The sequence below is a fragment of the Armigeres subalbatus genome, chromosome 2 (genome assembly GCF_024139115.2).
Source record: "Armigeres subalbatus isolate Guangzhou_Male chromosome 2, GZ_Asu_2, whole genome shotgun sequence".
Taxonomy (NCBI): domain Eukaryota; kingdom Metazoa; phylum Arthropoda; class Insecta; order Diptera; family Culicidae; genus Armigeres; species Armigeres subalbatus.
In genome coordinates, this window is record NC_085140.1 from 178,607,694 (window position 1) to 178,632,149 (window position 24,456).

Here is a 24,456-nt window from a genome sequence, read left to right on the forward strand (position 1 = left end):
TGATCATCGATCTATGTGATAAATTCCTATCAGACTATATTAGCCACAGACAAACAGGTAATGCAATCGAATTTATTTTAATTTGGAAAAAATGGCAATTCATTTGGTGTCTTATTCATATTATTAACTAGTACTACTCAAATTAGGAATATGCAAAACATTTCTTTAAAAACATATTGAAGCTCGTTTTTTATCTGTGATTCTGCTGTTTACGATTTCAGATGCAACTGACTGCGTTACACTGATTAACAGTGTTTTATTCACTTTTGTTTGTTATTACTCGGTCGTTTTCTTCACCCGTGCGGTATGCTACTTTGGCGCTATTACTACTGGGCCCTATACTGATTTAAATTGGATCAATTTCCTGAGCGCGCTGTCCGTTTGATTATCCGAAGGCAACCAGTGCAGTGTCCGTCTCCGAGTCTGTTTTATAGTAGTCGCACATCACATCTGTAGCGAGTGCTAAAATAGATCTTACCTGCAGTGCTTCCTGGCACATACGGTCCCTCTGGCTTCGCGACCTCCAGAATGCCAATAAGTTTGGCCTTGAAGCTCACTCCATCACCGAAGAACCGCCCGGGTTCGTTTCGATCTGCGTACGAAAAATATAAAGATTTGATTAGTTCAAAGCCTTGTTTCGACATTCCATTTGAGAATTGAGTTGAGAATGAAATAGAGAGAATTCCTACTAGCGATCGATTTTCGACTTGCTGATTTGTTCTTAGCATCATCAGATGAACTTGTTTATGGCGACTCTTCTATTGAAATGATGTCAAACAAACCCAATAGTAATCTTTGTATACGATCAACGAGTCTCGTTTTGCGTGTTTCTCAAAACCAGTAATAAATTCTACCAATGTACTATGACTTCTACATAGAACGCAACACAAATTTGTCTTTCCCTTAGTTAACTGAGATTTTCTGTGACTCTGCTTTTTCGACTGTGCTGCACAGTCCGGACTTCTAGCAGAGAAGACCTGACGCAAGAACAGCTGGTGTGGCGTCGTAGTCTCTGTTTTTCTCAGAGCTTCTTTTGGCTACAGAATTTTGCATTAACATCGACAATGACGAACTGCTAAACGATTCATTTTCCTCTCCATAGCCCCGTTCCCATTCTTGCTGAACGTTAACCATTGTGATTGTCTGTTGATGATGACAATGATATCAGGAATACGACTTGATACGCTCGATAAATACCACACCAAATATTTCAATGAATCTTCTCTTCAACGTCATGATTCGAAACTATTCATCAAGCGCTCTAAGCATTCTAGGCAAGCGTTAATGCCATTGTAAATTGACATTCGTATACTCAATAGGACAGCGCTTAAAATGGGTCATACACCGAAATCACTACTTTTCCTGTGGTTAAATAAAGTTCTTCAATTTTCCACAGGTCAAGTGGTCACTTTCATAGCAAATACGTAAACTGAACGAAGCATGATGATCAAAAGCGAATGTGCAAAAGGTAAATTACCGTCAAGCTCAATTAGGGCTTTTTGTGAGATGTTATGCTCAATCTCAACAACGCTTCATGGCTTGATTTACGCTCACCATCGGCCGGTTACGATAATGCAAACAATTTAATTTAAAATGTTTCACACTCATTGCTCGGTACATTCCATCAGAATCTATATATTTCAGCATAATTGAAGAGAGTCGAGAGGATATTAAATGGGACAAACCATTTTTCTAATAAACTATGTCTGTCGGGGGCAATCACAGAAACGTCAAATAATTTAATTATAATTTGGAATTATGAAGCTGATTAAGTAACAAAACCCTTTTTTGTAGGACCTCAAAATGGCTATCCGAGCTGCAGGAGAGCACAAACAGAGAATCACGATACACGTTACTATCGATGGATTGCGATTGAGAGATGAGAAAACAGGGGTAAGTGCACGGATAACAAAAAACTGATGAATATAATTAAACGTTAGTTTTTTCAACGTTGAGTTCATGTTTATTCTAGTGCTAGCAAGTTTTTGATTGATTTTGACCTAAAATAGTGTACTTTTAAAACATTCTAGAACGAATTGAAAACAATTACCAATTGGACTTCTTGATATTTTGTTGATTAGATTTTTTGAGCGAGGAAAAACAGATATCTTTGCTGAAAGTCTCGTAAATATAGAAATTAGAAAAACACATATCTGTAACCAGACAACTCTGACCTAGAAGTAGGGGAATGAGCAATGTTTCAAACGATCGCACATTTTCCATATGAATAAATTAATGAAAAATCCAGCAAGCACGAGCCTATAGACTGTTCCAGAATTTATAAGCACTCTAAAAAATAGTCAGAAAATTGAAATCCATGTAATGTTCCATGGAAATATCGATGCATCCTATAGATAATATTAATTTAATAAACGTGATCAGTGTTGTGCTGAATCATTATCAGACGATAACGATTGCAATTGTCATATGAAAACTTTCAAGTGAAAACAGTAGGCTAGTTGTCGACAACTTCTCAAATTTTGTACTCAAACGATAATAAACACAAAATTTTCATTCAAACATTAATCTTTACTAATATCAGCTAATTGTCAACAGTCCGATTATATCTTCAATTTGGCATTATGGTTTCATGCTAGTAAGAAAAAAGAGTTAAAAATGTAACGGTGAATGCTTTAAATCAAGATATAATTCTCAAACGATTCATTATCGTTGGCTAGTTTTAATCACTTGATAATTAAAACGTAAGATCGAGGAAGAGTGTTGATTAATCTCGATTTTTTGAAAATTGATTTTTTCCATTCCGTGATTAGTATCTATCATGGATTGCAGAATAACTCTCAGGACATGAGAACAAATTTATCGCAAACCTGATACAAAAGCCTACCAACAAGTTATGAGCAATAAAACACCTCGTTCTTGTTAAATTGACATTGGGGATCATATTTTTTTCGCACAGCTGTGTAAAACAAGTTTAAGCACCGGTGCTTTCCGCAATTGGCACTTTTTATAGGAATGTATTAAGGAGTATATCCCCCTAATTAGTTTACACTGGATTCTGTTTTTACACGATTTAAATTTTCTCAATTTTGCACTTTTCCTAAATGTTTTATTATGTGATTTTTCTTTGAATTATTTAGGATTTTTTTTAAACATTTTGCAACGACTTTGGAGGCAAATTGAAGTAACACGATCAAAAATACGAGCGAAAAAAATCGTGTAAAAACAGAATCCTGTGTATTATCGTGACAGCTGGTGTAAACCGTCTTTCGCGATATGCTCTATGAATTTGATTCCTTAAGGTACTTATGCTTTTCAAACAATCATGGACTTCGCGAACCCGAATTTGTTCTTGTTGATCCAGGTGAACACAATTTGAATCATTCTATGGATGCATCTACCTTTGACCTAGGCATTAAGGTGACTCAAAAAAACATTTTCAATTTTTTTGATATGCCTTTCTATTCGGTTCTATGCTTTGGACAAAATTTCAGTCAAATCGGTCAACGTTTGGGAGGTGCTAAACTCGTTGGATGCTGGGAGAATGTATGCAGAAACATAAAAAAACAGTGATTTGGAATTAGACGCCACAATTTACTATGATACTCATTCAATTCTTGGAGAATATTATGATGAAAACCGCGAGAAGATTCGAGTTTATTAGGCAAAGTTATTAGCATTTTACTGAAGTGTTGTATGGGTGAATTTAGTACTTTTCTAGTGTACAAGAAACGAAATTTGCTCAAACTACATTTCAGAGAAATGCTAATAATTCGCCGGGTAAACACTAATCTTCTCGTGATTTTGAGCATAACATTCTGTATTTATTTCTGCAAAGGCTGATTGAGTATCATAGTTCTTCATCGTAAATTCTGCCGTCTAACTTTGCAAATCAAGGGGCCTCCTTAGCCGTGCGGTAAAACGCGCGGCTACAAAAGCAAGACCATGCTGAGGGTGGCTGGGTTCGATTCCCGGTGCCGGTCTAGGCAATTTCGGGTTATATTTATACTCAAGGTTATATTTTTCTTAATTCAGGATGGACGGGGTAACGATTTGGATTTAGGTTATTCCAGCTGCTCATCCGGGCGTTTGCGTTGGAGACGGTTTTGCATGGCGTCGTGCTCGATTTTGATTCAGTAGGGAGTATCTTCCGGATGGCCAGGGCTTCGTGGTACACAGAACAGAAAAACAGAATCGAACATGAGAAAAAAAACTGAGAAAGAGATAAACACGGGCATTAGACTATGATATCAGCCGAGCAAAGAAAGGCATAGACGGACTGCATATATTCCACATCGCGATCCCCCAAAACACCTCTTATTTCCCTGTAGGGTTGTTTACCTCGGGCCACAAGAGTATCCAATAGTTGCTCTCTGGAGGCATCATTCTCCAAGCAGAACCAAACTACGTGATCGATGTCATCGTAACCGGCTCCGCACCTACATAAGTTGCTCTCGACAAGGTTTATTCTGTAGAGATGTGCGTTTAGTGAATAGTAATTGGACATAAGCCTTGACATCACGCGAATGAAGCCTCGACTCAAGTCCTCACCTCTGAACCACGCTCGCGCAGAAACTTTAGGAACTATAGAAAAACGCCACCGTCCACGTTCGTTGTGTGACGAAGTCATTTGCCAATTTTGAAGAGTACTCTGACGGACTAATGGGAAAAGCTCGTTGTTCGAGATTTGTCTAGCATAAACTCCACCTTCCTGTGCGCCCACCTTTGCTAGCGTGTCCGCTTTCTCATTGCTATAGATTAGGCAATGGCATGGGACCCATACAAAGGAAATCTTGAATGATCTTTCGACCAAATCACGCATTTGCTCTCTAATGTTTGTAAGAAAGTAAGATGCGTGCTATACAGGTTTCAACGACCGGTGTGCTTCGATATAACTAAGACTTTCCAAGAAGATAAAATAATGGCTACGGGCTGATCGAAAGTTATCCTTAAAGTGAAGTTAATATAAACTCAGCAACATAAACCGAACACGGGTTCTGAAGTTTTCGGAAGGTGGTTGAATTTACATTGAAGACACGGAGGCCAGCGAGAACCATCAGTGAATTTTTTGTTGTTGCAATAGACATGTTCATATTTTTCCAGAAAATGGAGGAATAGATATTTGTCGAAGATGATCTGGTATTCCTTGAATAGCGTGTTTCATGGACAGATCGTATTCAATAGAGGAACTGTCGTTGATGAATTTAACTCGAGGTGGATTATAACATGGAAGACAAAGATCTGACGATATGTAGTTGAGGTAGACCCTCAGGAATCTTGACTGACGAATCAGTTCAAGCATATTATCGAAATTTTCTAAGACAAGTGTGTTACTTGTCGCACATTTGATGACAGCGAGTTTAGCACCGCCCAAAGGTTGACCGATTCGGCTGAAATTTTATCCAGATCATGAGGGCATCAAATAGAACAAAATGAAAGGGCAGCCCATTAAAAATATTGACAAAAAGTTTTTTCCGTACAAATTTGAGCCACCCTACCGCGACATGTAACCATTTGAGTAGTTTTTAAGTCGAAATACTATGTATTTTTTCCACAGTATGCTAATTCAGCTTTAATTCGCAAGAGACGCATACCATCTCACATGATTTGATTAGATATGTGCCATTCTTAAGCCGGGTATATGGTATCTGTTCCCATATAAATAACAGCCCGTATATTAATCCCAACCGATAAATCAAATAAAAATCAATTTATTTACAATTTCTCACATCGTATGTCCACACATTCTTGAATGTTTGGAATATTATTCTAGATTTTGTTCAAGTAATGTTTTAATTCACAAGACTTGAATTGTTTTAAACAAAATTATAAAACACAGTTATTTTTATTTTCCTACCTCTGAACTGTTGGTTTGATGCACTGCTCGATTGTTACTAGCAGATTCATCTGTTTTCACGACGTTGTTTTCCACTCAATTTCAAGCTAAAACAATTCTATCACTTCAAAATTCACTTCACAACACATAAAGCACACATAATTATTTTTTTAAAACCAACGCGATTTCATATAGTTTGATATAGGTTTCTTTCGAGCAACGTCTCAATTATCCTCGCCCGTATTCCAAACTGTTTACATGGCTTGCAGTATCAGTTGCCGACCTAGATTTTATTTCAAAAATGCATACATGAACTTTCATTGTGAAATTCAACTCTTATGTTGGTAAAATAAGGTATATCGAAAAGATAAGCCATGACAAACATAAAATTAAATCAATAAGTTGGAAAACTACTGCAAAAACTGCAATTTTGTAATTATATTTCAACTCAAATACAAAACATTGAAGAATTCGGCATCACTGCAATCATATCGTTACGTATACACACAAGTAATAGTGTGCATATTTTATATTGGAAACAGTATTATTGATAGAGGTACAGTTCTTGAATGTTATTGAAATAGGTGCATGGCGATGATGATGTTTTTCAGCTAAATACTTCTATAATATGATAAAAATTTCATTTTTGAAGTTACCAAATTGTTTTCAATTAAAAATTACGTGAGCCGAGCATAATTATTCTCATGTTTCTTGATTATTAGGTGAGAAATCAATTCATTTCACATGCGCTTTGCCTTATTGTTATTGATATAGGAACAGATACCCTAGATGCTTTTGTCATAAAGACAAATATTTACCAAGCCAAACATATAACAGACTGATTAGATATCGACATGGATCTCAGGCAGAGTTGACAAATATTCGTCATTATGACACAGAGTTTGAAGATAAAAAAAGGTTTCTGATAGCTTTAGGCACAACATCCGTGTGTACTTAGATTTCAGTTTCTTAAAGTTGTATTGTGCACATAGCACCTTGGTTCATATCGGATTGCCTAGATCAGCGGTTCTCAACCTGGGGTGCATGTACCCCTGGGGGTAGCTTCGCCGAACCCAGGGGGTACCTCGAATGAAATGCTTAATGGCGGATGAATTACAATTTCAATCAAAACTTATTGATAAAGTTTTGACAATTTTGTATTTTATTTTTAAACTTTGTCTTGTACATAATATGCATGGCGATCAGTAGATCATGGCATATTGAATCCTGACCTCCACAACTAGTACAATGGATGAAGGGTTGTGAGACAAAAACATCAAAAGGGCAAAACCTCGAAAGAACAAATTTTAAAAATCTTCTATGAAATCTACCAGGCTAAAACAGAATGTTATCTAAAGTCTACAAATTTGAAAGCCTCCATTTGGGAGACATGAAAACTTTTTCCCGAAAAAGCTCAGTTGCTTCGTTGCAAGAGAATTGAAGAATCCATCTACGCTTCTCGGAAGCCTCCTTCCAAGCAGCTCGGAAGCCTCCTTTCAAGTGACCCGGAAGCCTCATTTTAAGAGGTTCGAACACTTTCTTTTAGAAGGCCTGGAAGCCAAGCTTTTTTCTATAATTTTTATTTCTGCTTTTTCTTTCAAAAGGCTCAATGCCTTCTTTCAAAAGGCTCGAAGCCTTCCGGAATCCTTCCATAAAATGGCTCGTAAGGTCTTTCAAGAGGCCCGGAAGCCTCCTTTCAAGAGGCTCAGAAGCCTCATTTTAAGATGCGCGGAAGCCACCTTTTAAGAGGCTCGGAAGCCTTTTTTCAAGAGGCTCGGAAACCTCCTTTCAAGAGGCTCGGAAACCTTCTTTCAAGAGGCTCGGAAGCCATCTTTCAAGAGGCTCGGAAGCCTCCTTTCAAGAAGCTCGGAAGCCTCCTTTCAAGAGGCTCGGAAGCCATCTTTCAAGATGTTCGGAAGCCCCATTTCAAGAGGCTCGGAAGCCTCCTTTCAAGAGGCTCGGAAGCCTCCTTTCAAGAGGCTCGGAAGCCTCCTTTCAAGAGGCTCGGAAGCCTCCTTTCAAGAGGCTCGGAAGCCTCCTTTCAAGAGGCTCGGAAGCCTCCTTCTAAGAGGCTCGAAAGCCTCCTTTCAAGAGACTCGGAAGCCTCCTTCTAAGAGGCTCGAAAGCCTTCTTTCAAGAGACTCGGAAGCCATCTTTCAAGAGACTCGGAAGCCATCTTTCAAGAGGCTCGGAAGCCTCCTTTCAAGAGGCTCGGAAGCCTCTTTTCAAGAGGCTCGGAAGCCTCTTTTCAAGAGGTTCGGAAGCCTCCTTTCAAGAGGCTCGAAAACCTCCTTTCAAGACGCTCGGAAGTCTACTTTCAAAACGCTCGGAAGCCTCCCTTGATGGGATAGAAGCCTTCTTTCGAGAAGCTCGGAACCCTCTCTTCAAGGGGCTCCAGAATTCTTTTCAAGAGGCTTGGAAGCATACCTTAAAGCAGCTCAGTGGCTTCTTTTCAAGATGCTCGGACGCCTCCTTTTAAGTGGCTCGAGAGCCGCCTTTCAAGAGACTCAAAAGCCTATCTTCAAGAGGCTTGGAAGGTTCTCTTGAAAGAGGCGCGGAATCCTACTTCCAAGAGGCTCGGAAGCTTCCTTTCAATATGCTCGAAAGCCGTCAATAGTCAAAACAGTCCCTACAGCCAGTCCTTCGATGTAAGAACTTACTTTTAATTGGAAAGTTTAAAAAAATTAAAATTTCAGAAAAGTTTATGGAGAGCCATATATTCCGTTAGTTTTCAGGTCTATTTTTCATATACTTGAAGAGTAACGATTACTTTTATTTACAGCAAAAAATCATAGGGGGTACCTCAATTGATGTAAAAGTTCGAAGGGGTACCTCTCAAGAAAAAGGTTGAGAACCGCTGGCCTAGATTAATTACTAAATTATGTACAACTCGAAGATCACAATTAGTGTGCGTTTGCAACTCGTAACCGCGAAAACGACCTGATCGCCACTATATCGCCTTATGATCGACGTAGAGCATGCAGTTTAGCTTATCATCAATCACTATGATAAACAAAAAAAAACTTATCTTCGTTATCACAAAGATATTTCAGTGGTCGTACTGATGCTTTAGTACTTTTTTTTCTTGAGTTACACACTCCGAACATAGCAACAAAGCTGGATAACAACAGAACCAGTCAACTCATATATTCATTCACTTCTACACTTATTCAACGAAACTAGCTCCATAAATTTCTCGTATCTTATTCGTGACGATTCATTGGATATTGGACTTCAAGGGGTTATGGGCACAAAAAATGGCTATAATCCATGGACACTACTCTCAGATTGCAGGGAATTCGTATGATACCTAGAAGATTAGAGTACAAGTGATGGAGTAAGATGTTTCGGCAGCGGACAAGTTTTTGGAAATGACTTAAAGCTACCCAAACCATTCATAGATTTAGTATACAACGTTGTTTTCTAACAACATATGAATAATGTTTTGTTTATTCAATGTAGAAAAAGATCTTCTTTGCCGCACCTAATCTCATACAGACCCCATTCGATTTCTAAATCTAAATCTAAATCTGATTAATCGCATAGTAAAATTTTCAAGAAAAACGGCACTGTGTCTAGTAGGGTAACCGTACCCTAAGAGGAGGTAGCATCAATAGTAGAGGTAGTGGGGTTTTAATGAGATTTATCATAATTATCCACTTTACGATGATTTCAGTGGATGCGTCGTGGTTTAAATATCCTGTTAAATGTAACTTATCCTAAGATTTCACTTGGAAAACTATTGAAAACGATGATTTTCCTTAATAAAATTGACCTATAGCGGTGCAACTGTACCAATAGTGGGGAGTCTCATATGAAATCAATGGAAAGCACCACTATGGGAACCAAAATTATTTTTTACCGCCACTAAAGGATTTTAGTGGTGCAAGCAATATTTTGTAGTTGTTGATATTAAATGACATCAATCTTATTTTTGTTAGCAAATTTATTAGTTTATCTATTGACTAAGACATTAAAGCTGTAAATTTCCATTAATTAAAATTTCTTCTGTGGATCTACTAATACCTCCACTATTGGTACCGTTACCCTATCACAACAAGTGAAGAAATATGAGGCATTATGAGAAAACAAAAAACCCTTCGATTTTGGCAACATCAACGTTCCAAACGTGTTCTAAAAAACGTTCTAAAACAAGATTGTTGTTGAACACGACCATGTTTTTCAGTATTGCCTTTCTCGTATACCGATTTGCTCGCAACAAGTTGCATTCGACGCAGCCTTCTATCCCATTGTCCCTATTGAAAATTGGCCAGATCGGACTATGGGACCGGAAGTTATGGCCAAAATACTTTTTTTACGGAATAATCGCGTAAAAAAGTATCACTCATTTTTCGGACACTTATCCTCAACCGATTTGCTCGCAACAAGTTGCATTCGACGCAGAATCCTGTCCCATTGTTCATCCTATTGAAAATTGGCCACATCAAACTATGGGCTCAAAAGTTATGGCCAAAATACTATTTTTATAACACACGAGAAAGACTCCATCACCGCTAGGTAGATTAATCTGTTTTTTTTTTTTAAATAATTGTTTTGTTCCAATACATATTGAACCCAGCTACATATTGAACCAGATCCTTAGTGCTGCACTCTAATGCAGATTGACTCCTGTGGAGTCCCGGTACAAAGCCAAACCTTTCTGAGAGAAGCTGAGAATTTTTGGTTGTCCAGCTTTCGCATGGACGTCATGAACGCCGAAGAAAGCTGGATCCTAAAAGTCAAGAGATGCTGATGGTCAGATTCGCTTCAAATGAGCAGTGTTGGTAAAAACTCAAAATCTTAAAACTCACGACGATTCAAATCAAGCGTGAGTTGCATCGCACCAGATTCAGCACCTCAAAACTCATGGATGAGTTGAATCATCGTAGGTTTTCTTTGCATAAAATAATAGATGCTATTCCATGTTGGTTTCATATGCGTTTTTGAACCGAAATGATTTTTTGGAAATAATAAGTGAAGCGATGCGTTTTAGCATGAAAAATTCAAGCGATGCATTCCTTTAAAATCGCGGACGATTTCGTTCCCACGGGAAGGCTCGTTGATTGAGATTTATGAGTGATTTTAACAACACTGCAAATGAGTACATGCTATGAAACAAAACGATGTAAAAACTAATAATACAAGACAAAATTTTCAAAACGACTTATCTGCTTTTGTAAACAAAGATTCAAACGACGATTTGGCGAATCTGATAGCTCTCCCATGCAAACCAACTTCACCAATAGGTAGGTGAAGGTTTCCGCTACCTGTTGATGGTGTTGGTTTGCGTGGGAGAGCTATCAGATTCGTCAAATCGTCGTTTGAATCTTTGTTTACAAAAGCAGATAAGTCGTTTTGAAAATTTTGTCTTGAATAGATAACAACTTGTTTTTTTTACGTAGGACTTACGTCTTTCTTTATAATACTAGGTGTCATTTAGATTTTTGGAAATCGAAAGGGAAGATTTCGAACGTTACTAGCACCTTTATCTTTCGATGGATTTTGAAGATTTATATATCAATCGACTTGGACACTTTCCAGCAATTTGTCAATTTCACTGGAACTTAAGATTATTAACGATGAACTATTGAAATTTTCAATTCTTGTCAAAGCCAAAAAAATTTCATATACCGTGGACCCCAGATAATTTGAACGGTACCTCATTAAAATTAACGAGGTCCATTTTTAATTTGAACTTCTGGTTATTCAATTTGCATCAGAAAAACTGGTTTACGGATGCTCTCTTTGCTGGTTTGTTTTGGTTCTGCGTTCCATTTCACGATGTTTCATTTTTCTATTCTCGATTCCACGTGCTAAATGACGTTTGAACCGTTTTTAATTTGAACGATGTTCAAACGAACGGGGTTCAAATTAAAAAGTGTTCAGATGAAAGACGGTCATACCGGGGGTCCACGATATAACCAATCCCGTGCATTCCAAACACGGACATCAGAATACGGGTCTTCGGGTCCACCGCTAGATTTTCTTTGTGTATAAAAGTGATAATGGATCTAACTGTGATATACAGCATAGGGTAAATTCGAAACAGAAGTCGAAAAAAACCTTGATGAAGCGTCAACATTTATCGGATTCCGATACACCAAACAATACAGCTAACTTTTTGAAGCAAGCAATAGACGACAACCCTGTCATATTTCCAACAGAATCGTCTCCGAAGAAGATAAAGTTCCGTATCCCAACATATGAATGGATTAGAGTGACGAAAACGAGCCTAAGCTGATAATAGAAGAAGACAGAAGCAGAATACAGCCGCTTTTAATATTCTCGTTGATCAGGTTGTTGCTTACCATGATTAGTTTAATTTTTAGTGCAAAAATTGTTAATTAATTGAATTTTTAAAACTATAAAAAACTTGATGTTGGCTCCGCAAAGTGTTACACACGACTGAGCCTACTAAATACATAAATAAATAAAAAAAACGAGCAGAGCAATTCTCTGTAAAATCAAAGGTCGATTTATTTTTGTAATTTTTGATTTCTTTGAAATTTTGCATATACATTCTTTGTGATCAAAAACCCAACTTAATTCACCGAGTGGTAATACTGCCTTTCTCGCATTTAGCCAAGACACCAGGTAATTAGGAAAGCTTTGATCACCGCGTGACTTTATCGAAATTAATTTATTGTCTTTTTCGGTGATAATTATACTACTCAAAGCGTGGGAGTAGATGAAAGTAATGAAGATACAGTTCGATTGATCACCGCAAACGAGCAGCAAGTGTGAAATGAATAGAAGCCGTTCCTGGTTGGACGTTAGGCAGAATAACAGCGATTTCAAACAATGTTTGTTCGCTGTTATGGCCTCTGCTAATCTTCAGTTTCTATTCATTTCACACTTGCCGCTCGCTTGCGGTGTCAATCGAATCTGTATCTTCATTACTTTCATCTACTCCCTTTCGCTTTGAGTAGTATAATTATCACCGAATAGGGGGTCCCGTAGCGTAGTTGGCTACACGTTCGCCTTACAAGCGGATGGTCATGGGTTCGATTCCCAGCCCCTCCACAAAACCCTCGTCAGTTGCCGGATCCGCAGCTTATACGGTGGCGCTTGGGAGACGCGCCTTACCGTCACGGCTGCCTGATGACGACGACGACTGACAACTTGTTCTTCTCGGAGGCATTCCTCCAACGTTACCCGGATAAATGGCAATCGAGAACAATACAATGATCATTGGATACACGACAAGGACAAACGGACACAATGGACTCACGATGAGATGACATAGCAACGACAACAATAATGAGTAATGGAAATCTAAAAATAGACACTGTGTGGATTCTGTATAGCAGAATATCACAGTAGATCTCGGCACAGTAGCGGTTAAGTAACACAGAGTGCCTGAACAAATAAAGAAAGGGGAAAAAAAATTATCACCGAAAAAAGCCAATAAATTAATTTCGATAAAGTTTTAGGTAATCAATGGGGCTATGTGAAAAAAAACTGTTCACTGCGAATATACACTGCGAAAAAAAATTGTTCAAACATTGAAAATAAATCTTAAAAATAGATTTTTTCAAAAACGAATTTTAAAATATTTTTTATTTTTTGATATGTTGTAGCAGATAATATATGTATTTTTTTGCACTATGACTCATAATGGAGAAATGATGGACAAAAAGTTATAATTTTTGAAAATTAGTTGGTTTTTCAAAAATGGCCGAAATATTTTTTTACGCTTTTATCGACCCGATTTTAAGGAAGTACATTAAATTTCCAATCGAAAAGGTACACAGTATTTTTTTCTAATACGAAGTAGATTGTTGCGGATAGAAATAGAATAAGAGGATATGTAAGAGATATGATTGGATGTGTTGAGAAAAATGTTTACCTTGGAATGCTTGTGAAGTGGGACAATGATCCCTAGTAATATCGTTGTACTTATAATGGTTTCATAGCACACTTGAATAGTAATTCGCTATCTTCAAGAACATAATAAAGCCATAATTATTACTTGGGATGTTTCCCGTAAAATCGAAGGAAGTATTGCTGCTGCGAAAATAGACGTAAGTAACCAGTTTACTGCTCATAAAAGCATAAGTAACCCCCGCAGATACGGACCTAATCAAATATGAGACAGTCGAGGGTGTAGCAGCAGCTTAGCTTCCGTAACATAGAGTAGAGTGGGGCAAGAGTGCGCGTGGGGTTAGAGTACGTTTTCGATTTCTGAAGTCATAAAAAAAGATAAACCAGCAGCACTGCATCAGTTTGACAGGTATTCTGGCCAACTATTATCATGTGTAATTAAGAACGATTTGAATAAACAACACGGAAGATATGGGGTTTTTTGGTCATTTTGCTAAAAATAATTGAGTTTTCGTTTTCTTGTAATTCATTACCATATATACGTTCAATCAGGTGAACATTATACCATTTCGATAAACTACTGTATAGAGTACTTTATGGTGCAGAACACCAATCCGGTTGGTTTTGCAAGAGGTCAAACCATCACTTGAATAAATTTTGGGGATGTGGGATAAAAGTACGCAGGAACGGGTGGGGCAAGAGTACGTATGTGAATTTTCAAGTTCTGATGTCAAACCCGTATCTCCGGCCGCCGAAATAAGACTACTTCCAAAGCGTAAAGATCCACAACTAAGAAAAAAGGGACAGAAATCGAAAAAAAAGTTTTAAGGATAAGTTGAAGTAATTTGGTGTTAGAAAGGACTTAGCAAACAAAGCATTGACGCGAAATAATGAAATTGTATTAGTACGTATTGTACACCTAAACAAAGTACGAAAACACGATTGAAAACTAAGTGCGTACTCTTGCCCCACTCTACTCTACATATAGAAATGAAATTCGCTTTATATAAAACTTAAGTTCATCCGGTAGCCATTTTCGGAAATAAAGCATGGAAATTATGAGAAGTGGTTTCAAGAAAAATGCGATGTATACCACATAAATTATGAGACAGTGTAGGTATCAAAAGAAAAATATTATGAATCTTTCAAAATATGGCAGACTGACGAATGTTGGAAGAAGAAAAAAATGCAAATACAACATTGAACAGAGAACTGCATGAATACTGGAAATAGATGATAATTGAAAAAAAAACGCAAAAAATGCTTCTAAAACGCGTAAAATACAAAAATAAATTACTATTCAACATTTTTTATCCGTTTAAAAAATGGTTTTCTATGAAAAAATGTTACAAATAAGTATATTTCTAATTTTAAGGGTAAATTGCCATGAATCATCCATTGCTGAGTTATCAATTGACTTTTTATACCGAATATTGGAAAAGAGAACAATGAAAATCACTTTTTTCAAAAAATCGCTGATGAAATATTTTAAAAAATCACGTGCCTTATTTAAAATGACTTTGCCAGATTTTCTGTGAAAAAAAAATCAGAGGTACATGAAACTTCGATAATGATCCATTTTTTTTACACTGTTCAATTCGAAAAATTTGGTCGATCTATCGAAATAATAAACAATCATAAATTCATTAAATATGGGACTATGATAGTTCAGTTTCATTACATTTAAATGGCGGATGACCGATGATACCAAGTTCATATTAATGTCGCTCCAATGCATGGTTTTTATGACGTTTTTTTATAATTCCAATATTCAATCGAATGAAAGACTTTGCTGAATTTAGAAGACTTAACTTACATTCGAATAACAGTTTTAGTTCTGTTAACATTGAGAGATTGAGATTTCAACACACTGTAAATGATAACGTACTTGAATAACAAAAAGTTCTTCACAATATCTATTTGAGCAATTGTTTACGTTTAATATAATTTCGTTCTCCACAGGATTCTCTCTATCACCATCCAGTGCATAAGATATCGTTTATCGCGCAGGACATGACGGATTCACGTGCATTTGGCTATATTTTTGGATCGCCCGACAGCGGGCATCGCTTTTTCGGCATTAAAACCGACAAAGCCGCCAGCCAGGTCGTTCTGGCCATGCGGGACTTGTTTCAGGTCGTGTTTGAGCTGAAGAAGAAGGAAATCGAGTTGGCCCGGCAGCACATCCAAAGCAAGATAACTGCCCACGAACATCAAGCCGTGGCCATGGCAGTCAAAAGCACTGATGGTTACGGGAAAAGCTTAACGACAGATGGGACGTCCAGTTCGTTCGCAAGTTCAAGTCTATGCGGCGCCATTGGTGGAAGCAGTTCAAAGGCAGCGGCCAAGTGTGAAAAGTCACCCGAATCCGTTGCCGATCTGGTAGATTTGGAACAGGAACTCAGTTCTATCCAGCGAGGAATTACGCAAATGGAACGGATTACACCGAGCGAAGTGCCATCAAAAAGTGTTATCGATGATGATCCATTCGGGGACTCGTTCACCAACGTTCCTCCGGTACGACATATGCAATACGATTTACAATTATTTTATCAAAAATTCTCTACCTTTAAATCACAGGCTTACAATCTACTGCCGCCTCCCGAGTCCAGCAAACGCCATCAGAAGCAAACTCACAAGTCAACGGAAAATCTCCCCGCAACCGAAACCAGTTCAGCCGTACCATCATCATCGCCCCCTGCTCCCCCGACGGCATCAACCCCAGCACCACAAACTGTAGCGATACCACCTCCTCCGAGCAGTTCCACTCCAGCTCCAACGACCGGGGGATCGACCATGTCATCGAGCAACTCCAATCAGAACGATGATTGGCTCAACTCGCCTCCCAACACTTCGCGATTCGATCCAGACCCTGTCAAGTACTCCGATGAGCTGAATCTGAGCGACGATGGGTTCAAGGTGAGTGTTTCTCAATCAACCGAATTGTTGTATTAAATTTTACACTGTTTAAATAACGATGGAATCGTGTTGTGTGTTTGGTGAAATATTCGGAATTGTTTCGAACAAATGACGCTACGGTCTACATCCTGTTCATGATACCTACGCAACACAGCTAGAATATTTTTTTGTACAGATTTCTGCGAATACAGTTTGTGCTGATCCTCATTCCCATGAACATTACTAAACACCGATAGCAACAATATATACAATATAGGGTAAAATGCCCAATAGTGGACCCCCTAGTAGCGAAATTTTGCTCTTCCTGTCATAAGGTTTAGAAATTTTCAACATATTAACTCTGCTTGATATCTAACAACAAGCTCTGCATCCCCTCTTCACGATACATACATAAAACACCCAAATACACGACGTTATTCGTTGAAATTAACATTTTAATGTCTAACTGAATTCGCCCTATAGTAGACCCCCTGGGGGTCCATAATAGGAAATTGCTTCCCTATAGTCGACACTTCATTTGATTTTCATGTCCCGTTTCGGGACGTTCTTCTTCCCTATTATGGACCCCCCAAAATATTCCTATAATGGACACTCTCGTGTTTATTTTTTATAGAATTGAAAAAAATCATATAATTTGACTTTCCATAGCATTTCCAACGCATGTAATCAAATCATATGACTGTAAGGTAGGTTCTCCCGATAGAATTTCATAGCAGAATGTTGACATTGTGCAGTAATAATGCAAAAATGGCTGGAGGGTCCACTATTGGTTGAGGGTCCACTATTGGTCATTTTACCCTATACAGTGGTACACGATAGGAAAAATGAATCTATGACAAAAGGTCGAAAAGACTCGAAAGAGACAGAAGGTCGAAAGGAACAAAAAGTCGAAAAAGACAAAAGGTCGATTTTTTTATTGCTTTATTATTGTGTTTTTTTTTTAAATTATAAACTAAGTTCAACACAGATGAAAAGGTCAAAAGGGACAAGAAAACCCAATAAAAATGTCGGGATGTTAACGGATTGCAATGACAATAAACGATATTAGAAATCGTCTGGTTGAGCATGAGCATGAGCATTATGACCGCACAATTCGTAGTTGCTACTCCGTGATTGACTGAACTTGCGAAATTGTACAGAGCCGGCCACGTCCTTACGGTCATATAGGAATGGAAGGATTGTTAGTCCGACTCTCGTTGCTACTAGAGACCGAGTATACCTCTGCATCTCCACGATTGTCTTGGGATAGGATATCGTTTTAGTATCAAAGCATAATTTATCTGGATTCACTTTGGTAAGCGATGCGATCTATGGGATGGGAAATAACACTAATATTTCGGCCGACCGCGCGATCATTCTGCTGTCCGAAACAAGAGAGATCACGCACTGAACTGATTGATTTTTATTACCGGCCGCGCAATGCAGAACACAATATTTCGGCCGACCGCGCGATCGTTCTGCTGTCCGAAACAAGAGAGATCACACGCTGAACTCTAAACGATATTAGAAATCGTCTGGTTGTCGGAAAAATTCGAAATTTGTTGGTCATTAAATATGGATTTTCAGGACTAGACATTCGTCACTGGTGAATTCAATATGTTGAAGTAATTTGCATGTATACATATGTATTATTTATATATAATGTAAAATTCCGAGCTATATGAGAGTATTGCAGAGGAACAGAAGCAGGCATTTTTGCTAGTTACTAATCTTCTTTATCGTATACATTTGATTAAATATAAGTGATTGAATATAAGCCAAACACTAATCAGAGACTCCTTCGTTTTTGTTTTTCTAATACTTTTGTAGCTGCTTGTTACAATGATGTGAATTTTCGACGATTAAAGTTATGCAAATACACAACTCTTCCGCCTTTATTTCAGCAATCATATTCAACCACCCCGCAGCCATCTTCTTACACCGACGCTTTCACCGATCTGGATCCTCTGGGAACGGGGAAGATAAAACCATATATCGATAAGAAGTATTTCTTCCAAGAGCTGAAGAATCCACCAAAGAAGGTACTCAAGGACCTTTCTGGTCAAGATAGTTCTTTCAATGCCAACTTCTCCTCGGAAGACCTTCAGCGTCAATCACCACAAACACTTCCAAAAGACAGCAACGAAATGTTCAATCCAACTTTCGACGAAGGTCCTCCAAGATCGAAGGACCAAAGAGTTGCAACTGATTTTTCGGATCCTTTTACCAACAAATCTGTTGATCCGTTCATGGATGATGATGATTTTTCCAAGCTGCACATTGATCCATTTGAAATGAAGTTTTCTAGAAATACTTCTCCAAGGCAAGTTGAAAACAAATCCGGTGATGAAATTCTAGTGAAATCGTCATCTAAGTCGGAAACTAGTAAGAGCGACGAAAGCCCAGTTGCTTACAATGGGCCACTTCAGGTCAACCTGCCTCCAGAGAGCTGGGCCCACTACATTAGTCAAAAACGCTTGGAACGTCAAAATTCCGACTCAATATCACCCGGAACGGGAGTATCAAGCGTAGCGAGAAATCGTCCAAATGTATTTAAACAGAACACTGTAGATGTGATTTCCAGCATAAGTAGCAGTTCCAAAAAGATGAAACCAAATCTTTTTGGACAAAAATTTTCAAAACGAGACTCAAATAGTATAAACATGCGACGCTTGCAGGAAAGTGATTCCCTTAGCGAAAATGAAGCAGCTCCAGAACCTCCTCCTCGTCCCGATTCAGGATCGCATATTGAACCACCTCCACTGCCTCCGAAAAAACAATTCGCAGACATTGTGATACGGCCAACTCCTCGATCGGGTCCAACAACGAACTCAAGTTCTAGCGGGTCCACCAAAGAACGCTACGATTACGTGGCAGCTAAATTTGAATCGAAGGGTCAACCAGTAAGTGACGCTCCGCCATTGCCATTACCATCGCGGAAGGTCAATAGACACGATAGTTCTTCTCCGGGACGCCCATTCAAAAAACTGACTGACGAAGATGACTATCTGCAGCCAATTCCAGCTAAATCCGAAATTCCAACTTTGTTACCGCCACCACAACGCAAAGATGCATCTAAAACACGTGCTGCTCGCAAATCTGAAACCGATCCACGAAATCTGGATGAGCCAACACCTCCAGCGCACTCGAAATCGCCTACAGTGAGGGACACAGAATCACTTTTACCAGATATTACTCTTAGTCAATTATTAACACTAGGCATTGATGAACTAGCTACCAAACTGAATGTTCCAGTCACTAAACTAAGCACAATGACTTTGGTGGAGCTTACTTCATATTTATCCGAATTCATCGAGAAAAGCAAAACTTCGCCATCTTCGGCAACATCTTGGAATCAGGAAGCAGAAAACAACGATTCTCCCGTTTTTAAAGTGAACTTTGATGATCATAACGATGCAACCTTTATTGCCAAATTTGACGATAACTTTGGCGAAGATAATACATTTGTCGCAAACTTCGACAATATGAATCTTCAGTCTACTTCCCAAGCATCTACTCAACCCAGTTCAAATGTCCCAGTAATCGATAAATATGCCGTTTTCCGAGAGATTATTGAACAAGAAATAGGTCCAGATCAACAAACAGCAGACCCAGAGAAAGCAGGACTGGATTTGTCTACGCTTGATTTTGATAGAGAAGTCGCTTCTGAGATGAATAGACTGTCGCCAAACATAACTGGCGATCAATTCTCAATATCGCCATCACAAATGCAATCTTTCTCCGCAACCAGTCCCGTGCCAGCTGTACCGATGACAAAGATCGATACAAAAATTACTGAAGTAATATCTCAAGCCAAAGATCGATATGCTGCTTTGCGGGACATTATTTTAGTTGAAGACCTGTTCGAAAAACCGATCCCTCCATCTGGTTCCAGTGCACCAATAGCTCGAATGGAATCATCCTCTTTCGAAGACCAAACCATGGAAGATGAACATCGTTTTGAAGCGAATTTTGACGATATGCCTCAAATGGAGAGCCATTCCCCAGAAATCAACATTTCCGATGCTGATAACAACGATGATTACCCTCCTATGGAAGAAATATATGTTGATGCAACGCTACTAGCTCTTGATCAACCAGAATCCCATAGTATGAGCTTCCGAAACACTCCCAAGGAAGACTTGGAAATAGACGCTTTCATGCAAAAGGCCGTATCGAATCTGTCTCTTCACAGTACCGGGCAGCAATCCCCAGGACCAACCCAAACAACTAGTGGCAATTTGACTATAAAGTCCCCTCAACTGCAAAGCATTTCAACCTCTCCAATGCGACCCCTGCAAAGTAAATCACCGGTAGCGGAGGGTGGCAACTTGGCAGCACAAAACGCTTCGGTAGAAAACTTAGCACGAGCTACCCTTAACGACATGAGCACCTCGCCAATTCCACTATCAAAACCATCTACGGCCGTGAGAGGAACAGGAAGACCATCCCCGTTGGCCAAATCCCCGATGGACGTCACTTTCGCCGATGAAACGTCGAGCAACGCGAAGAAAAGTACAGACTCTCTACAGAAACGTTCATCGGGCTCACAGAGCGATGGTGGAGAAACGTCACCTGAAGCGGATCGAAATCAGGGTAAGTATTTGGAACTACTACTACTCAGTGGAACAATAATTAGAATGCATGTATGTCACACTTCTTACTTTACACATTTCAACTATTCGATCAAACGGCATTCGGACAAATGACCCTAAACATTACAAATTCTATAGGATTTCTATATGAATTCTATATGATGAGTATTTATGAGTATTTATTAAATTTATGTTCTATACAAGCAAAATTTTTCAAAATTACATTTTACCCATGACATATTTTCCTGAATACTGAAAAAGTTCTCAATTTTACAGATGCCAAAGCTTCAAAACTTACTCCAACCAATGCTAACGAATCATGGGCAGTTTTTGACCAACCGGCACATCCTCCTGCACCAAAGAAACCAGACGGTGGGCGACTACCAAAAGGTAAGAAACACTTCCTAATCTTACATTTCCAACCCGAACACTTAGTGTCACTTTCCCAAACAGGTGCGGACAAGCCCAGTGCTGAATCTCCCTGCTCTTCGGATCCAAAGGATGAATGGAAGAATGAACGTGAGTACGCCCGGCGCTGGCCAACCAAAGGGCACACATCTTCCTCCTCGCGGGATGTCTCGCCCTGGGACGAAGATGGTCCCGAATATCGGAAGCGTCCTCCGAGCCAACACCATCCACCGACATCGGGTGAGCGATACCATCATCCGAGAATGCCACCTCGGCGGATCAATTCCAACGATGAAGACTACGAAGACGACATGAAGGATCGCTGTGAACGTCGGCGCCGAATGAAGGGTGGTCAGATGAGCTCGAGGAGTCGGGATAACTTCGACGATGAACACTGGTACCATGAAAGACAGAGTTGGTCGCCTACAGAGGAAGACGAACGGCCGGATCGGTCGAGGTCGTTCGATAGAAATGCCTATGAGCGTAGTACGTATGGTCCCCCGTATGAGAAACGAGAACCAAAGAGTTTGCCACCGTATGACAGGCGAGATTATAAAAATTACGATAAAAGGAAGTATTACAGGGAAAGAGCCAGGCCGAATTATGATTATGATCCATATGGGGAAGGATACGATCAGCGTATGATGAAGGGTAGAATAGAATATGAAGAAGTTTACGAAAGAGGACCGCGAGATTCAAGAGCAGCTAGGGAATATTTCTACGATAGGGATAGAAAAAGCTTTGATCGTGATAGCAACGAGTCTTATGAGAGAAGAAGTTTCGGAAGTGGAGATCTCTACGGCAGCTTGGATAGTCGAGGTGATTATAGGGATAGGGACCGATATTTGTCATTAGATAAATCTCGATCTCTGAGGCGTGGCTTAAGAAATGCTGGTAGTGCAAGATTGGATGATCCTGACCAGGATTCAGAAGGTGAAATGGTGGGTGGACGACGTGGTGATACGAATAGTCTGCATAGATCTAGTCAGAATATACGCGGTAAGCAACATCAGGTAGTTGATGACGAAGTTTGGGGAGTGTCGATGAGTGGAAAACCAGGTTGGAAAAGACCATCTAGTGCGTCCGAACAGGAGCGACGATATAATGAAAGTAGACGAATGATATCCAATACAGCACAAGTGGGATCAGATGGTGAGAAAGATAGGCGCTTCAGAAAAAAGAGCAGAACTCGATCGAAAGAACCAGACATTAGGCCAGGGTACGCTACTATGAGGTATCCGCCTCGATCCAAAGAAGACTACTTCGACTTCGATGCTGATACACGCGGCACTGGAAGTGGAGGCGGAATGTATGACAACGATGAAGAAGATGATGTAGGAACCGGAAAAATAGAACCCATGGATGAAAGTCCTTCATACTACGGTAGACGACAACCTCCCCCATACTACAAACCGACAACTCCAAGAGCAGAAGGCAGAAGCCTCAACGATACGCTAATAGCACAAGAGGCCAAAAAGATGGCCCGATATGAATATGAGGAAGAAGCAATGCGGAGAATGAAAAAGAGCAACAGTAGAGATCTTTACTTTGAAGGGGAGGAGAAAGAAAGGTTCTCCGGCAAGTTTGGATCGGGAAGCTTTGGAAACGTAACTCCTCCTAAAAGTACAAAGCACGTCCGTATGGAGTTGGAGTTTGAAGACTTTGGTGACACACCGCAATCTACCACAAGTGGTAAGTTCAATTTTGAAAGTGGGGACGGTTTCGAAAGCGACTTCAACTCTCCACCAGCTCCTCCTTGTGGTGGCGGGCAGGTTCCACATCATACCACTAAGGCATTCCGCTTTTCCAATGACTTTTCAGAAAAAGATCCAGGTCGACATTATCAGGCATACCACAAGGGCCAACCACAGAGTTTTGGTGGATTTGAAGCTGACTTTTCGACTGCACCACGTCCTACTTCGACTGCACAGACTGCATCCAAGCTCCGTTTTAACGAAAATGTAACAGTATCGAAATTTAGCTCAGAATCTGCGACAGGATCGCACATGTTCGAAGATGATTTTGCCGGTCGATCCGACAATGAATTGGAGGACCAGTGGACGCCGGAAATGCCCGCACCGCTGACGAATAGTAACGGTGGCAAGAAGATTTTGAAAACCTCTAGTCAACAACAATCACAGCAGCATGACAACCTACGCAAGTCGGACAGCGTCAACATATTCGCCAAAAAAGTCGAAGATCCATTCGAAGACGATGACTTTTTCTCGTCGGGTCTGACGACAGAGAAGGATCCATTCGAGGGTAACGGTGGTGGGCAGGGCGGCGGTGAAACAGGCGGAACGGGAGGCAGTGGTGGTCAGTCGGGGTGGGATAAGAACTTTGCAAACTTTGACGACAACATCTGATTACTCGGTAGCCTGATGATGAACAGTAACATACTCAGTCGTCAGCTCAACCGTAGTCTCAGCGTCCGCCAGCAATATCAATACTGTTGCCAAAGCGAGCACCAGCGATACTCGCTAGCGAAGGATATTAGGAAGCTTTACATGCGCATCAAGCATTTCAATAGGTACGAGGTATTCGTTTAGGATTATTATGGTTCTTTAGTAGTGTAAAGTATTATTACATGCTCGACTGATTTGAAGTCTGTTGAATGTAAAATTGGTTTCATGGTATGAAACATATGCGCTTGATATAGTAAATGATAGTTTTTTTAAAATAATTTTCAATTGGTTCACAAAAATACAAAACATTACAACATACCTTTTTGCCAAGTAACGTTCGATGGCGTGCTGTGAAGAAATCGAAATGGAAACAATTAGTCCCTTTTATCATGGAAATTGCAGAGAATCTGACAAATTGATCTTAAAGTGATTATACAACAAACCTAGAAATCGACCATCTTATAAACCATGTACTTTTTTTTTAAGTATTTATCTCAAGAGTACGAGTTGAGAGAACCGTAACTCTCATAGA

General features: G+C 39.5%; 1 protein-coding gene across 10 annotated transcripts in view; it reads left to right on the plus strand.

Annotated features, from left to right (window-relative positions):
* The window catches only part of LOC134211297 (protein disabled), a 313,162-nt gene extending 288,920 nt beyond the window's left edge, over nt 1-24,242 (plus strand). For 9 of the 10 annotated variants that reach the window (XM_062688025.1, XM_062688024.1, XM_062688026.1 and 6 more), the window contains 6 exons: nt 1,795-1,893; nt 15,581-16,135; nt 16,199-16,537; nt 18,421-21,112; nt 21,388-21,501; nt 21,565-24,242. In XM_062688025.1, the coding sequence (XP_062544009.1) occupies nt 1,795-1,893; nt 15,581-16,135; nt 16,199-16,537; nt 18,421-21,112; nt 21,388-21,501; nt 21,565-23,885 (6,120 nt within the window). In that variant the 3' untranslated portion in view covers nt 23,886-24,242. The remainder of the gene's footprint in view (nt 1-1,794; nt 1,894-15,580; nt 16,136-16,198; nt 16,538-18,420; nt 21,113-21,387; nt 21,502-21,564) is intronic. The other variant, XM_062688023.1, reaches the window with a different exon arrangement.
* The last annotated feature ends 214 nt before the right edge of the window (nt 24,243-24,456 follow it).